The sequence below is a fragment of the Chamaea fasciata genome, unplaced genomic scaffold, assembly GCF_029207755.1.
Source record: "Chamaea fasciata isolate MVZ Bird 193981 ecotype frontalis unplaced genomic scaffold, bChaFas1.0.hap1 SCAF_5, whole genome shotgun sequence".
NCBI lineage: Eukaryota > Metazoa > Chordata > Aves > Passeriformes > Sylviidae > Chamaea > Chamaea fasciata.
Window position 1 is genome coordinate 71064820 of NW_027094090.1, and position 18266 is coordinate 71083085.

Genomic DNA, 18266 nt, shown 5'->3' on the forward strand with positions numbered 1-18266 from the left:
TTATTGGACAGAGCTATTGTCAGCTACTGAGATGTTTCAAATGGGAGGAAAAAAAAAAAAGTCTTTTAGAATTTTGCTAAAAGGCACAGATCAGTCTCTGAAGCCCACTCAGCACCTTGTATGATCAGTCCTCAACTTACTACTTGGGATAAGTGAGTTTTGAAAGTTGGAGCTCAAGCTGGAGTTACAGTTAAGAAAGGTTCCCTTAGGGTGAAAGAAGAGAGGCCAAGACATAGGAAAAAAAGTCAGATTCTGATGTGTTAGGTTCATTCTCCTAGCAGTAATTTATAACTCTTAGTACTTACCTATCTACAGCTTCTTTAAAGTGTCCTGTATCCATGCCAGCTTTCTCTGATGTCACCGAGAACCAAATCAGGTGGAAAATGTACTCTGATGTTTACTTTACCACAGCATGGATCAGTACTACCTTTAATCACAGTATTCCCTGCACTGGAAAGGGGGAATTTGTAAAGACTTTTGTAAATATAGCCACCACACATGGCAAACGTCAAGATTTTAATGACACTCACTTTCAGTACTTTCCATCTTCAAAAGGCTTCCCACTGGTTGACATAGTCCGGAGTAATGACTGTCCAAAAATGCCCTGTGAAATAAGTGCTCCAAGTATAAAGCTGCTTTCTGGCATTCTTTCCCTTGACTTCATCACCCCCAAACCCTCAGAATGGGAGCTGTATTCAATCAACTGCTACACAGTCCTGGCATATTAAAAACTGTTTCATGACTACACAGTTAGCAGGTAGGTACTTACGCTGCTTAATTTGTCCAACATTTTATTGTGAGACAACTGGCTCAGCCTCCAGGCTTGGCAGGGTAGGTGCACGTCTGCCACTTGAGCCTTGCTTTGCTGCTCTTACGTGCCACACTTTATTCAGGAGAGTTTTTTTAAAAAAAAAAATTAATCCAGCCTTCAAGAATTTATTTCACAGCAGCTCCCATCTACGGGATAATTACATTTAGTTAGTTGTACTCAACACCGATGATTTCATAACACGCCACAAACAGGTGCCAATTAAATTCCTTTATTGGAGACAGAAACATTGCATAATTACAGATTTGATGAGGAAAACTGCAAATAGTATAGACTGTTTCTACTGCCAGCAAAATACAGTTCTTACAGGATTTATAGACATACAAATATAGTGCTTCTTTCATGCCAGATGGTCGGTACGTAACAATGCCATTAGGAGCGCTTAATTGTGCTTCTGCAAAACCTTTAGAGAAGAATGAGGTAGAGTTTCCTTTCGTTTATCCAGTACTTTTTCACACATCTGTCCTTTACTGCTTTTATATGCTTCAGATTCTTGTAAAATACCCAGTTAACTTTCAACATTTGAGAAAACAGAGACCCTACAGAGGTGTTTACTTCTCCCTAAGTTGCTAACTTCCCACTGCTTACGTGCTACCATTTCATGTAACTACTACTGCGCCCTTCTAAATGCCTCAAAGGTCAAGTAGATGGCAACTTCTTGCTTTCCAACAGAAACTGTTTGTAAATAGCTTCAGATAAAACTCTTACTTGTCACCATTATGGCAAAGAATCTTTTACATTTTGTCACTCAGTGGCCAAGGTGAGTCCAAGCCATCTCCCCGGGGGACAAAGGGAGTAGATCCACTCTTTGTGAACATCCTTCACTATAAAATTATTAATGATGTTTGTCTCCTACTTGTCTCCTTCCAGTCAACCACTGGGCTCAATACACATTATGGGAAGAGAATATATCACCGACTTGTTAGATGGTATGGAGCATTACCTGTTCAACCAAATATTCCACCTTTTACAACATACAAAAAGTAGGTTGAGGTTTCAGTTAAGACACAGGGGCCCAAGTTGAAAATGTAGGCACAGACATAGTACTTAAGCAACTGAGTAAGAGCATTCTTAAATATCAACATCAGTCTCTGATCCTGCTAGACTTCTGGTGTACCTGGATAGTCTCAGCTGGACTGAACAAGGATGGTGAAGATGTAATTCTGCCCTCACTGACCCGATGGCTATTTTCACTCTTGCTCCTGGCATGCCTGTTCTGGACACAGCAGACTTTTCACTTACTGCTCTGGCATTTGCTGCCAGCATTAAGAACTTAGTTTTAGTACAAGTAGGCTGCAGCTATTTCACCTGAAGTGATCACGATTCTAGTGGTGACCAAATCATAGTGAGCAGGGGATTTGGCATACAGAAAGAAGGTGATTTACATAAAGAATAAGAATGTTTGCTTTCTTCCTATAAGCTACTGCACTACGATAGTGTGAGACAATAGTTCAGCAACACCGTATCAGAATTCTAAAATGAAAAATTTTTGTAAAAAGGTGCAAAGTTTAAAAGATTCCATGTTCATACCTCGATCACTTTGATCATAAAATGACAGAAAATCTGTTTCTGCAAGACAGTACCGCCTGAGATAAGCTTCTGAGCTCCTCCATCTCCGCCTGAAATGACTGCTCTAAGCCTGACAGAATCAAGAACTATAAAGAGTTAGTGTTAAGAGAACCAGCTCTTAGAAAACTCCCCAACTCTTGCTTAGAAAAACAAGCAGTAAGCTTATTTTATCAAATATTCCCTGCATACCTCTTTGGTAAAAACCAAAAATGGACAGTGTTGGTAAACCATTTGGAACACTAGTCAAATACTTCCACAAAGCTGTCTTCCCTGTTTGTACCTTAACTTTACCCTGCATGTATTTTGAAGGCTTTAAAATTTAAAATCAAGGTCTTAAATCTTCCTTAAAATCTTCCCATGAACACGAAATTTAAGAGATTTTTTTTTTTTTAAAGCATGGCATGAAAATGCAGGACTGTGGTAAAAATCAGACAGGATAAATTAAGTTTTAAGATAATCAAAGAGTATAAATTCATGTTCAGAGAGAACCATGCTGTTACTACTGGTGAATATAATTACCATTAATTTTTTTTAGTATATTTGGGTGTGGTTAACCTTGCTAGTGTGATTAATGAGATTTCTGTTTATCTGAGCTAGTAATTCCAAAACTTAATTCCAAATCCATTCACTAATCTTATTTCAAATCTATTTACTATTGCAATTTAGTACTGCTCCTCATTTGCTAAGTCCTAATGTACTTGACTGTTCGAGCTCAAGGTAATGGTCCACTTAGTTTTGTTTATGGAGATGGGGATATATTTGCCAAGTGTACTATAGATGGCACTCAGATTTTGCACAGTCAGAGAAAATATCCTGGAATTCCTACTAATAAAAATCATTCTCAAAGCAAGGCATGGACAGGAGGACTGCTACAACAGTATTTTTCACCAATGCAATGCCAGTATTCTCTAATGGCTAAAAATACAAGGAACTTATTAAGAAGTTTTTGAGCTTAAATGATTCAGGACCTGTGAGTTATTTTCCAGATCCTGAGGATAGAGACAAAATACAGTAGGACACAGGCCTTTCATACTTCCAAATTGGGCAAGCATTGCAGTTCAGCCAACTTTTGGTCAAGACCGATAAAGAGGTCTGTCTCGGCGCTACATGACCAAGTGCACCTCTAAGACAGCCCCATGCTAATGACTTTACACTGAGAGTGTTATGATTCCTTCAAGCATCACTTTTTTAATAGGATAGCCCAGTCTGAGGCGAATTTCTCTTGTCAAGATAATTCTGTATGCTTATTTTTATATTCTGAACTACGTTTGTTACACATTTATGAGTTTATGCAGCAAACCTTGAATGTATTTCTCATTTAAATAACATTTTTCTCTGCAGTACCAAGTTAGTTTATCCTAATATAATCCTTGAAATACTGGACTTTACATGGCATATTTCTCGTTGCTGAAAAAGCTTTTTCTGGAAAGCTTAATTTGATCTGTAATGAAATAAGTTTTTAAGCAAAAGTTTGGATTGGAATTGAAAGTGGTATAAGTGGTAGTACTATGACTGCATTTATAAAGAGTTTAGGTAACTTTCCCAGGGTCACAAAGCCAGTGGGAGTCTGTTCAGAGATTACATGTTCTGGTGGTAAAGCACAGTTCTGATCCCTCAACACTTGGAATATGAAAAAAACTACTTTTTTTTTTTTAAACTGTCACTACTCCTAAAAGCAAGAAGAATGTAAATTTGTTTAAATAGTCACTTTTAGATCTGAGACAACAATAGAAGGAAAAAGGGGTGCAAGTCAGTGTGAAAGGGAGAGAAAGACAGCAAGGAACAGGGCAGCAACTGTCTCAGGGCATGCTCAGCCATCATTTACAGCTGCCACCTCTCAGGATATCAGCCTGCCACTAAGAACATTAAAACTTATCCTCAGTAGGGTCAATTCCATGCAGAGAAAGACAGTGTACCACAATCTGCCAGGCTGTGCCACCAACTTTGTACATCTCTGTACTCTATTCCACAGCAAGGCACAGCAAACAGACAGTTCACACTCAGAAATCTGCTGGGATAATGCAGATTGTTTTGGAGAGGCCATTGAATTCAAGAGGGTTCCTCCTCTAATTAAGCAGCTCTGAGATCAGTCCCAGCTGCTTCTCTATCTACCTCTTGGAAGACAAACATTTCAAATAATTTGCACTCCAAATTACTTTCATGTATCTCATTTTTCCAAATTCCTTCATGCCTGAAGATAAATAATAAAACTATACAGAAAAGGATCTATGACATCTCTATGTTGAATTAGGCAAACCCAAACAAGAGGTTATGTACAAAGAGGAGTGGCTGATAACTGCTTTTTGGCTTGAGATAGTTGAACAGGTGTAAACAATGGCTGGGCACAGAGATCTCACTACCTTGCTTTTGTGTTATCAGTCTTCCCTTCTATACCCCAGAAAAATCATGTTTGCTTTGCACTGCTGTAACACATTATCTACCCAAGGAACCTTTATTAGCATTTTCACCTGGGTCTGTCCCTGTCGATTCTCAGTGAATTTGCCCTCACTGCAGTTAGCAATCTGGCTAAGTAATGCCAGTTGCTGAAGCCATAATTCTTGGCACCAGAACAGCTTGTATGAAATGCCAGTTTCATGAAAATTCTGTTATTTGAAGGACTTTTTTCCTAGTCATGAATCATGCTAACCAAACTGAAAATTAAGGACATGCTCAATACTGAAAATAATAATCAAAAGAATGAAGAGGAGAAGAAATAACATATGAAAATTAGATTTCATTATTATCATTTTAAAGTACCAGTGTTTGTAAAACACAAGCATGTGAAAGGCTGAATCTCATTTGATCAACCCAATTAAACATTAAATAATTGCAGCCAATTATGCAAATATCACACAATATTAATTTGTTGATCTTTTTTGAACAGTTTCAAATTTTCCTAATGTTAGACTATCTTATGTCTTAAACGATCAATTACCAGAACCATAACTAAGTGATGAAGAATGGGTAATTGCCTAGTTATGATGTACCATACTCTTTCTATGTAAATCTGTTGCAATTAAACAAATAGGGCACATGGAGAAAAGATGTGCAGATGTTCTTTTACAATCTGTTACTAGCTCAGGGAATACCACAGTTCCTCCTAAATTTTACAAGCAAAAACAAGGAGAATGAAATATCAAATACTGATTGTTATTTACACGTTACTTCTTTCCTTTGGTTAAGGGGATAAAACACACAACCAGAATTCAGAGTAGGACAGCATGCAACATCAGAAGAATTTCCTGTACTATACTGACCTGTCAGCGCTCTTATTTAGGTTTCAAAGTTTAAAATCTAAAACCTATTCCCCTGGATTGCACTTGGAAACAAGCACAGCCTTCAGCTGACACAGAGCAAGGCAATTAACCAAGATGTTCAAGACAACAATACACACACTCCATGTTTTCATTCTTCCCTGTGAGAAAAGACAACTCATTTCTGTGGGTCATTCCACTATCAATCCTCCTCGTTTTGAAGTCTCCATCAGCAGAAAAAAAGAGGTGTCTCTCTGGTCAGTGTAAAACATAACAAATGAAACCACCTGGTTTCTTCACATTAAATGACTTGCAACCAATTTAAGAAAAGTTTTACACAACTTTCAGGTTTACATTTCAATACAATAATTCTTCTAACTGGTCCTTATTCATTCTGCCTAGTGGATAGATTGCTGCTGGTATACTGAGGCCTTCATGGGGATTTTGGATATATGGTATCATGTATCAACTCTATCAAAGCTGAGATGTAAAGGCATTGCACAACCACTTTGCCATGCATCTGAAGTTAGATATTTTCACTTTTCCATTTGCTGCTAAATCAAAGATGAACTAAAAATAAAGATTAGATAGTTCAGTATCAGTAAGCCATAAATGGTTGCTCATTACATAATCTTTAGAGAGCTCCATGCCACACTCTGGTTAAAGGCACTCTTTATTTTTCATACTGGTCTTGTTGGATAAAACTCTCTACCTCATACTGCATCTAGACATATTCCCCATGTTAGTTTCTCCAGCCATCTAATTAAATAAAGACTACCAGCAGCTTATAACACATAGTAAGACACTGAACAAAGACCAGCACATGATACAGATTCAAATGGTCACAACACTATGGCTACTGTAAGTGAAACAACAAATTGTGCTTGCAATTGTAGACTAAAGAAAAAATTATCAATTTTTAACAATAGTTACGTTGTCAGAGAGAACCTTCAACTGTTCTTCATTAAAAGATCAGATTGGACTGCAGTCAAAAACAGGAAAAATCATGATCTGAGGGAGTAGAAAAAGTGATGGCTAAGGAGGTGACTTCAAAATGTGACCAAATTGAACAGGAAGCCATAAGGCTGCTCTTTAACAGCTGCATAAGGCATGGATGGTCCACTAGAAATTATATTTTGCCTCCTTAAACTATGTTAACAAATGCCAGTAACTACAAAGGACTTATTAGGCATGGGAGAGATACTGTAGGTCTTAAAAAAATTAAAGTGCTAAATGTTTCTCTTAGTACTGGTGCATCTCTACCGCAAACTAGAACAAGAAATGTTTCACTTTTACTTCTTATAGGACCCCAATAAAGTGTCAATAAAGTTCCACCAGTTTTATACTGAAGTAGCACTTTGGAACATTGATACAGAATATGGTTATCCTTTTTGGCAAGAGGTATCTTAAAGCTGTTCAACAAAGCTGTGTGCAGAAGGAGAAAGCTAATAAATATTACAGAATGATGGTTAGTGAACATTTGCAGAAGTTACTTCCCCAGCTATGGGCTACATGCTCTGTATTGCTTCCAAAGTACCAAAGCTGCATGTGAGAAAACAGCATTTGTATGAATTATCTGCTTAACCAGAATGGAATCAGGGTTTGAATGAAATCTCTTTCCCTCTAGATATTTTCTGTTCTGTTGACAACACTGCTTGTTCCTTGACAGGAGGGCCCTTCTACAGTACACGTGCCAATGGAGGCTGGATACAGCAAGCATGTGAAAGGGGCAAGAAAACCATTTTTCTGACCTAAATTACATGAGTGATGATGAACAAAATTCCTCAATCCAAAGGTTTGGTTGCTGTGAAGTGTGGTTTAATTTTCACAGCCAAAGTTGTGTAATCTCATTTTCTAGACACTCACCTGGAAGGCAACACTGTGTATGCAGAGCCCAGCTCTGCTAGGCCAAAGGGGAATTTCAATCTCAGCAGGGCCTGACAGAGCCTCTTAAATCATGTCTAGAAGGATGTACCCAACTACTAGAGAGTTCTGCACTGCCCAAGCAGCCACTGCAAATCCCCATGGAGGGAAGGGGCAATAGGCCAACAGGGACCATCCTGCAGGCTAGACTGACTCAGAGAACTTTGGGCTAAAGGCCCGAGTTACTGGACAGAGTATAAGGGCACCTACTGTGCAAACTCAGGAATCTCCCATACAAGCAGAGCAGAAAGGATGGAGTGTGTGGCTAAACCTATTTCTTTCCCAAGCACAGAGCAAAAGGCAGAATTATGTCAACAGAACTCCGTAACAGGCAACATCCTCGTGTGACACATGTTCTGCTGATGGTGGCAGTAAACAAACCAAACTGAAGAGCAGTTGAAGAGCATTTTACAAGTTTTTAGACTGTATGTAAGGAGGCACTAAGAAAACCATTAGGAAAGTTCTATTGCTAACATTTAGCACCTCTACCAAGAGGACAGGCTTCTACCAACAGGATTACAGTAGAAATCAAAATGATTGTGTTCACGTTTGCCAGATTGTGGAAACAATCATCCTGGGGGAGCAAATTGATACTGAGACTATGCTACACACTGGCAGCTACAGAAGTTGTCATTATTCAGATGTCAGATCTGTCTGGAGAATCTGAGCTCAGCCACCTTCATGACACCAGCACTGCCCAATCGCTGTCTTCTCTTCCATACTGAAACAGAGCAAAAAAGGAAGTTTAAGAATAAAAGTTAAAAGAATCAGTGTAGGTTTATGATAGCTTCTTAGGTCTATCCTCAGAAATGTTCATATTCACTGCTCTGATAATAGTTTACATTATTTCTCATGCCTTTACTTACCTTTGATTTGGGCACAGACTAAAGGTAGCTTGCTTTACCCATATTACAATAGCTGGTTTAGGAAGGGGCAATGCTGATACTCATTACAGATGACACAGAACAGTCCTGCTTCACTTCCATCAGTTTAATGCAGTTACTCCCTGAGGCCTGCTCACTAATTCACTCAAAAGCATGCCCCTGCCCAAGCTCCAATAAACAAACACATTTCGTTTTATTTCCTTTTATTGTCAAGGTGGCTTTTTATTATAACATTCTGATTGAATGTGAAATAAAACCACCACAAATACCACAGTGTACAATTAGGGAGAATTGTAATCCAAAATAAAACAAGTTGTCTTTCCGTACACAAACGAATGGGATCACCAAGCAGAAATGAAGGCAACCTATGGCATGCAGCCGTATCCCCTTCCAGGGGAGGATACAGCCCCAAGGCAGCACTTTGGATTGATAGACTGGTTCCATGTTCTAAAGCTCTGTCACCAGTCCTGTAAACAATGCTCCAGAGAGACCCTAAAACACACACAGGGCTCAAGTAGGCAAATCATTCAGAGGTGGAGAGACAGCAGCAGACGGAAGCTGGGAGTCCTTTCCCTTATAAGTGTTATATACAGGGAGCTCAAAAACACTTTCAACCAAGAAATGAAGACTGATTTTAGAGGCTTTATGTAGGCTGAAAAGATCACTTAATTTCTCCAGAATGGAAAAAAGGAAGTCCCTCCAATACAGGTTCTGCATCAGCAGGAAAAGAGATAATAGGTCACTTAAACAGGGAAAAGACACAGCTCCAAATGAGCCAGGATGAGCCAGAAGAAACACACTTCTAGATCCACAAAGGAATGGTGTTTACTGGGTTTGTGTTTTACTCTTTACTCCAGCAGTCAAGGAGTTTTACTCTTTACACCTCTAACTGACCTTCACAAGTATCACATCCACTTTTTCTTTTCATTATTAATTCTGCTGCTCCTGTTCTGCAGTTGCAGTTATTTGTAAATTTTGCTGTCTTTAGGCAGTAGTATCATCTAATTTTCTGATACAGAACCTTGTTGCAAGGAGCGGTCCCAGCTACCATTTGACTAGAGTTTGCACCTGCTTCCAGAATTAAAAGGGGAATGAAGATGCAATACCACAATGAAGAACATTTCTTTCTGCTAATAAAAGCAGGTTTAGCTTTGTTTTTTTAATTCTGTCAAGGGCTTTGTGATCTCAGGCTAGTCAATCCAATCCCTCTTTCACTGTCCACCACCTCTAGGTTGTTCTTTGTAAAAATTAACACATACATGGTCCTTTCTAGTTGTTTTCCACTGCCCAGAGAAAGAAAGGGGGTTTGATTAAATGTCTCTTCTCTGCTGCCTTGCCTGCAGTGTTTAAATGCATTTGATAACATGTAGCATAAGCAATATACCTTAATTTCTATCCATCCCTTTCAAGTTGCAGCTTAATCTATGTCTTAAAGGGCATAGCAAAAGCTTGTTTATTCTCAAAGCATGGATGCAAACCCACAGAAATAGCTGAGTGGTATTTCAGTGAGTATATTCCCAGAGAAAAGAACCTCGTTCCTTAATCTTCTAACTTAAGCAGCTATGGAAGAGTGTTCTATTACTAATTCATTCATAAGCACACCATTAATTTATATAATGTGTGCTCTTTAATTTGAAGTCTTTATCAGCCTTTAGTAATCATGATATCTACTGAGTGACAGGAAGGGAAATGTGTAGTGCAGTGTCACCACTGTCTCTCTCAACTGGCATGAGAAATTGAATCAGTTCTGCCCATGAGTTTCTAATTTGTCACTCCAGCTCTGGTTCCACTGAACATCTGTTCACATCTAAAGCATCCCACTGAACACAGCAGACTTGCAAAAGAACAACAGGCAGCATGAAAACAGACTTGGAAACACAATAATGAAGAGAATTTGAAAATAATAAAAGAAGCATGTACTGCACACAAGGGAACCGGTGTAATGGCAGCGGATATGGAGCCTGCACCTCTGCACCTTTTGGTCACAGGTTTACATGCAGGACACGGTGGGGCTGAGAATTTCTACATTTTACAAATTCCCACTGATCAGCATGAAATGGATACACTGCCCCAGTTCAGGAACAGAACAGCACAGAGACCAAAGCTGTGTTTGACTGCTATTTATATTGCATTTTATTCTTCAGAACTGGAAGATTCTTTGGAATTATAGCCTCAGATTGTCCAAATGATACGTCAGTAATGCAGTGATAATGCAAAGAGATCTGCTATTTTTTTCTCCTGGTAAAGAATATAGAAGATCTTGTTCAAAGATTCTCCTCTGACATCTTAAGATTATTATATAGCCCATTTTTTGTGTCCCAACATTGTTTTCTGTGCAACATCACAGGGTCCTTCTGGACATGAGCCCATCTCTCCACAGACAGAAAGGTGCAGAAACACAACCAGCAACCACTGATTGACTCTTAATGGGGAAGCAACCACCAATCTCTTTAAAATCATGCTTCCAATGATTATGTGATCTAACTCTACTGATCCTCTTTTAAAGAAGGAAGAGAACCCAGAATTAAAAACATACATAATAGTCCAGCATTTTCCAGGAGAAACAAATTTACTCCTGGCATATAACTATGGAACACAGACTACACACACAGCTGTAAGGTGAAAAGGTCCACATCAACAGGCACGTAAAGTGAAAAGGTCCAAGAAAGATAATGTTTATTAACAATCCACACTTCTTCAGCCTCCTCCTGAGCCTTGGTTGGTGGTGGAAAACCAGGGTGGTAAGGCAAGAGGCAATGAGCAGGAACTGATGACCAGAAGTTCCCCCTGAACCTGAGGAAAAACTTCTTCACTGTGCAATGACCGAGCACTGGAACAGATTTTCCAGAGAGGGCGTGGAGTCTCCCTCACTGGAGATATTCCAGAACTGTCTGGACACAATCCTGTGCCCTGTGCTCTGGGATGGCCCTGCCTGAGCTGGGAGGTGGGACCAGATGACAGCACTGTGGGCCCTTCCAGCCTGACCCATTCTGACATTCTGCGATCAGGGAGGGCAGGGAAGGATGCCCCAGGAAAAAGGCTGGATAAATTTGTCTTATGCTGCTCACTACCTCAAGGGAGAAAGACACAGATCACAGGATTACTGGCAGGAACATGAAAATTTTAGTGGCAAATCTAAGAACGCTTTGAGCCAAAAATGTAGAACGGAAACCATCAGACTCAATTTGAAGAAATCCTGGCAATACTGCCAAGCAACTGCTATCAGATCTTAAATAAAGGGGCTTTGTAACTTGCCAAGACCCTCTACCCCAAATCCCACACCATAAACTACACTAAATAAGGAAAAAAACCCAGACAACTTAAATAAGAAGGGCCATCACCTGCTTCTCATTGACCTCACCTGAAATGGTATTGGTTCCTACACCCAGACATGGAGATAAAGCACAGATTCCAAATAGACTTTGATATTTAGCAAATGACAGAGGAAAGAACTGTGTTAAGAATGAGAAATGACCTTGTGATTGGGAAGATAATGAGAAATGGAAATGGTGATCAGCTGGCTGTGCCCAGTGAGTGTTTAACCCCCTCACTCATCTCTCTATTGATTAACCGGTACTCATTTGTGATTGTGGTTAAGATGCCTCATAATCCTGTCTTTTTCCCTTTAAAAAGCAACCTCTAACAACAGTATTAGATTTCACTGGTAACAGTAATATCTTGCAACTCTTACCCAGCTTCCAAGATGAACTGGGAAAAATCATACTGTACCTCATCCCTATCATATGTTCTCAAAGAAATAAAATTGACAGAATAATCACACTGGACAAAAGGGTCTGCATTATTATATAATGCTATCTACAGCATTACTACCAAAAAGATTATTTTCCACTCCTTTCGAATGTTCACCTGTTCTTATTTTATCTGTATTTATAGAAGAGGGAACACCTTACCTGGATATCACTTAGCTTATTCAGGAAACGGGTTGTTATCTCAGGCCCATTCTCCATAGTTGGAATGTGCAAGTGCTGGCGTGGAATAAAGGCGAGGGAGAAGGGGAAAGAAAAAGAACGAGATGTAATAATAACTTTAAATATATACGAATACCCTATAGTTGCCAAAAATTTTAATAAATATTTATCATGCTGGCTAGCCCTCCTTATGAGTAGGAAAAGGAGGTTAGTTTTGGGTTTTTTGTTGGGGTTTTGGTTGGTTGGTTGGTTGGGTTTTTTTTAAACAGGAGGGCATTGCTAAGCCAGTGGAAAGTTAAACTGTTATGCTGTTGTTCAATAAAGGCTAATCAAAGCCTTCCAAGAGATCTGTCCAAAATGGAGGGAATATTGTGCAGGCAAGAGTAGCAACATTATATGAAGTATTTAATTTCAAAGCATATTGTGTAGAAATACAGCACTTGTGTTTACAGTACTTATCACTCAGCACATCGATGTCTCATATTATCTTAGCAGCAGGTAACAGCAATACATTTATTCTATTTTATTCATTCAGGAAGCATCATCTAAAAGATATTTATTGTACTTATGTTTAATGGACAAAGCACAACCCTTTATGCAGCTGCACTACCTCTAGTCCTCTGAACTAACTTTGTGCTGACTAAATAGCACCAAGCTGGCTTAACAGTCTGAATGCCAGGGGAATTCCACCTGTGCAGGAGAAATCTCTCATATGGTGAATAGTACATGAAAGCAGCTGTGAACAATCCTGAAACAGCTCTTCCATCAGAGCTGGGATCCCTGCAATGAGGGGTGAAGAAGAGAGGAACTTGAGAAGGAAGGACAGCACTGGCTCAGAAATTTGGGTCCCTGTGAAAGTCTTTTTCTCTCCTCACCCTTCCCAGGTACCTTAGCAAAAAATGGTGAATAAAAGAAATGCGGGAGAATGTATTTTTCTACATTTGCAAACAGGCTGGGAACTGTTTTTTTCTTTCACTTTCCCAGAACTTGAGATTTTGTATTTTCAGCTATTAGGAAAAAACCCAGAAGACAAGAGGGAAAGTTCCCTTCTGGCAACCAGTAACTCACTTGGAAAACAACATACTGACACTGTTCATCTTTCCAGGCAGTGCACTTTTTCTATTTCCCTTGGTTTTGGCTCAAGTTGCAATTAACTGTGATAAAATTCAGAAGAAAGAAGGAAAGGGGTAAAAAAAAGGAGACATTTCCTTACCTTGCCCTTATATAAAATTTTAGAGATGGGACATACAATGCAAGCTGTTCCAGCACCAAACATCTCCTTTACTCTGTTCTCTTCCAAGGCAGCTGTCAGATCACTCATGGTGATGTATCTCTCAGACACTTTGAATTCTCCCTGCACAAGAAGAAGCAAACATAAACATTGTAGAAAGTTTCAAAACATTAGTATTTTTGTTTTCTACATTGAAACAATTCCAGTATAACTTTTAGCCTACTGACAATAAGTCAAGTTTTGACTCCGATCTAGTCATCTTTTCAAACATCCCTGTATCACACAAGGTAGATTTTCATCAAAAGAATGCCCTACAAAGATGCCGGTGGTTTGCCAGATACCATGCTGATGATTAAGTGGCACTTCCCTATGTTTTGGTGCAGAATATCAGTATATTAGGGAATAACAAAGAAGAATTGTTATGGGACACTGGATCTCTCTACTCATGGTCTCTAGCATGTTAGAGTTTGTCCAAAATTTACTCAACTATATCAAGAGAGCTTTTACATCCCACTCTCAGACAATTCCTAAGCAAGATACATTCTGCTGATTAATTTCATCTGCCAGGCCAATTTATGTGATGTATTTTTTTAATCCCTAGTGAAACTTCCCACTGTAATCAGCACACAGCTGTCACATACAAAAATTAACTCTACTGCAGGCATGAGTAAAGCTATTTGCACTGCATAGCTTTAATACTGGAAGTGTTTTACCTTCTACAAGAGTTGAAGAATGCATAGGAATCAATTTAAGGGATGTGTTTCAAGAAAAAAATAAACAGACTCTGAAATTTTTAATTCATGTACATGGTAGTCCTGTTACCCCACTCTAAGCATAATCCCAGGCAAATCCAGGAGGCAGGATACTGGGCTTGATAAGCCTTTGGCTGTGTAGCATCCTTACCCAGGCTGCAAAAAAGCCTTTGAATACAGTAAGGCAGAGTTTGCTGCATTTCAAGGTATGATCTAGTCCCAAGTGTCCTAATAAGTTCTTGGATTGGTACATTACAGAACAGGAACAGGAAACAGACAGATGTCTTCCAGACTGTGGCTGGGTAGGCGGCACGCTACTTAGTAGAAACAAGGTTGGAAGCATGAGAACTAAATGCAGAAATAATGAGCTGATGACTGAAGTATAGCTATGGTCATGCATGGTAATTCTTTGTTTCCCTGCTCTAAGTTGCTGGTACCAGTGGATTTAATGAGAATTTTCATGTTAAATACTACACGGAGCTACTTAAACAAGCTTGGTATTGTTCTGTGTGACAGGTGGGGGTATTCTGATGATGCTCCTGAGAATCCCTGAATTAGAATGCCCTTAGTTCCCACTAGGTTGAAGGGACTGAGTGCATGCTCAGCAAGTCTTGTCAGCAGCACCAAGCTGTGTGGTACAGCTGGAACACTGAAGGGAAGAGGTGCCACCCAGAGGGACCATGAAAGAAGAGCTTCTGACAGGCTGGACACAACTCTGGGCAATGTGATCTAGCTGAAGATGCCCCCACTCATTGCAGGGAGGCTGGAATACACAGCCTTGAAAGGTCCTTTCCAATGCCAGGTTGGATGGGGCTCTGAGCAGCCTGGGACCGTGGAAGGTGTCCCTGCCCATGGCAGGGGGGCTGGAATAAGATGATCTTTAAGGTCCCTTCCAACCCAGGTCTTTGTATGATTCTAGGAAGCCAGACTGGTCTATGACCATATGATTTAAACTGATCAGTTGAACTTTAAGATACTGAGCACCAGAAATATTTCCTTCTGCTGAAGTTATAACATGATAATTGAAACCATTACCACCAAAACACTCACCCAGCTGCGCGCCAGATCCAAAATGCTTTGCCTCGTCACTCCTGGAAGGATGATGCCATCTAAAGGTGGCGTTGCCAGTTCATTTTCTGCCAAACAAAAGAGAAGCATTGGTTGAAAAACAAACAAAGAAACAAACTAACAGAAGTTAACTGATAACCAAACGTGGGTCCCCTACAACTCAAGATATTCCACGATTCTGTGGCATCAAAAATGATCCTTACCCCTTAAGATTTACAACAATCATCTGCAACATTTATCAGAGTTCTCCAAGAACCGAACAGATACACAGTTCAAATAAGTTGCTGTTAAGTGTTTGGAACCTTTTGCATATACTTCAGTTGGTGGGGAAGAAACATACTTAATACACTAACATATACATGCCTAATGCCTCGTAGGTGGTTTTATTCCTCAGTGTATTGTATACATAACTGTGTAACTGCACTACAAACTGTGAAATGGTTCAGTCTCCAGATGCACAATAGAAAGGCAGAGGGAAAGTCATGCCTAATAATCCCAGGGCAGATCACAACTTTCCCTGAAATGTTTTACTTAATTCAGGAATATGGGATTTAGTATACCCATTTCACAGCAGCAATATGAAACATTCACCAAAAATTTTGAACTTCATTTAATGAACCAGCAAAGCAGTGGAAATCTTGCCAACCCTCCTTGGAAGGACACTTCCTTAATGACCCTTTGTTGTAGTCTAGACAACCTTTTTTCCATGCTAATTTTCTCTTTACACAATTAGAGCAATCATAAGAAAAATCCAACAACAATAATTCAAGTTGTTCAGCTAGTTTGGTTTGTTAGCTAGTGTTTCTTGTTTGCTTTTGAAAAAGAACAGTAGATAAATGTTCATCTAACAAAACTAATGAAATGGTAGATAAATGGTAAACAATAAACACTTGGTTAAACAATCCATGCTTGGTAAATACCTAAAACACAAGTTTGTATGTAGATTTGTTCTTCCATCTGATCTCTGCAGCAATCAGAGTTAATCTTCTTCATTTTAAGCCATCACACTCACTGGTTTCTATTATCAGAGAAGACTGACTTTTTCCTCTTTTCAGACAGAGGCTTTTAAGACACTCTCAAATTTGCACTGAAAAGTCAAGACATCCAGAGTCTTTCAGTAGTATTCCTCATTTTTTTTTTCCTAACCATTTTATTTCCCTATTTATAACCCTTTTTCTTTCTTTACCTTATAAAGATACTATCCCTGCTCAATAAATCCACAAACCGTTGAGAGTTTTGTTTATTTTTTACCTAGGTCACATAAAAAATCCAATAAAAACATGAAGACACACATCTTATGTCCACTTTCTCCCTGGCTGCAAAAAGATCACTGAATCGAGGCCTGACTGAACCTTTCTCAAAGCAGAGCCTCTCTTTAAAATATTTCTATAGATCCTGTGAACACTTGCAGCTGGGTAGAAGAGAGAAACATAGTATTTGTCCTTGGTCTGTGGGAGTAGGTTGAGCTCAGCTGCTCAGTGCTGTTTTCAGCACTCAACAAGGTATTTCTGTGCACAAGCACTGCCTGCCAGCTCTGGCCTGAGTATATTCCGGGCTCCCCCCACTCTGCAAGAGGGGGCATTGGGAGCTGGGATGGGATAAGGGAAGTGGAGGATAAATTCACTGAATCTGCTACTCATTGCCCATTCTCTCAGGAAATACCTGCTACTTTCTAATGCAGTCAACTCCTCAATTTATTAATTTGGACCCTCCTACCAGTGCTTCCATGTTCCTTTTATGAGGATCTATACACACATCAGTAATAGGTGCACACTGCCATACCAAAACGTACAGAGGTGCTGACCTAGCATAGCCTGTTTGTTCTGCTCTGGTTAGCCCATAGTGTCATTCCTCAACCTATCCCAGACTTATAATAACATCAGCCATCTCTTCTTTCTCATACAGTCAGGAACAACAGCATTCCCTTTTTGGAATCTATCTAGCATAATTCCTACTTGTGATGCATGTCTGGTCCTCATTCTGGTACAACTATCACAAGGAGAACACTTTAAAACTTTCCATGAGCCACAGGGCTCACCTGATTCTAAACACTGAAAACCTGATATTCTGCATTTGTGACTCAGTCACTATCTAACACACTCCTTTCTTTTACTGAAAACTTCAAATACTGTGGACTTTGATACCAAAGATTGCGATTACATTTTTCTGTCTGGTGACGTTGCCACAGATTTTGTCCAGAACCTGTTTAAGCTCAATAACATATATTAATTGATTTGAGCTAGTTTGAAAACGTGCCAGGCCAAACCAGCCGCCAAACAGCACTGAGCAGACAGGACATGAAAGTCTCAAAACGTTCCAAACAGGCTGCTCCGTAGAATTTTGTCAAGTATACATATGATGCCTACCAGCCTGGGGCCACCCTGGGAACATCTGCTCCCCTGGTATCCGGCAGAGATGATAACACTATCCAACATGGCATGCCAAAAGCTCATCCTCTCTGTGAACTGATGCCAAACCAGGCTCCACATGACATCAGTTTGTCCATCTCCCAAAAAACAGACTGTGAGCTCACAGACTCCATTTGCCTTCTGAATTATGTTGATGGGCTTAAAATGTATGGTTGCAAAAAGCGGGAGAAAAGCATTTGAAGGGAAATGTCAGGGTTTCTCTTCAGTTGACTCCTGGTATTGTTACAGCAGCAGTGCTGTCTGCCCAGTACCCTGTTAAACCTGGTATAGGCTTGCTCTAACAACAGAATTCCATCAGAGTGTTTAAAGGGTTTTTTAAAACAAGGTCTTCCATATTACACAACTACAGCTTTTAAACACCTGTACTTACGAACACAGAACAGGTAAGATTATGCTCA

At 39.6% G+C, this 18266-nt stretch overlaps 1 protein-coding gene across 4 annotated transcripts in view; it reads right to left on the reverse strand.

The window, feature by feature from the left end:
• Positions 1 to 1024: 1024 nt before the first annotated feature.
• BCAT1 (branched chain amino acid transaminase 1) overlaps positions 1025 to 18266 on the reverse strand; it is a 60961-nt gene continuing 43719 nt past the window's right edge. For all 4 annotated transcript variants that reach the window (XM_066184398.1, XM_066184399.1, XM_066184401.1 and 1 more), the window contains 4 exons: positions 15422 to 15507; positions 13602 to 13742; positions 12371 to 12445; positions 1025 to 8296 (listed from right to left, as the gene is read on the reverse strand). In XM_066184398.1, the coding sequence (XP_066040495.1) occupies positions 8255 to 8296; positions 12371 to 12445; positions 13602 to 13742; positions 15422 to 15507 (344 nt within the window). In that variant the 3' untranslated portion in view covers positions 1025 to 8254. The remainder of the gene's footprint in view (positions 8297 to 12370; positions 12446 to 13601; positions 13743 to 15421; positions 15508 to 18266) is intronic.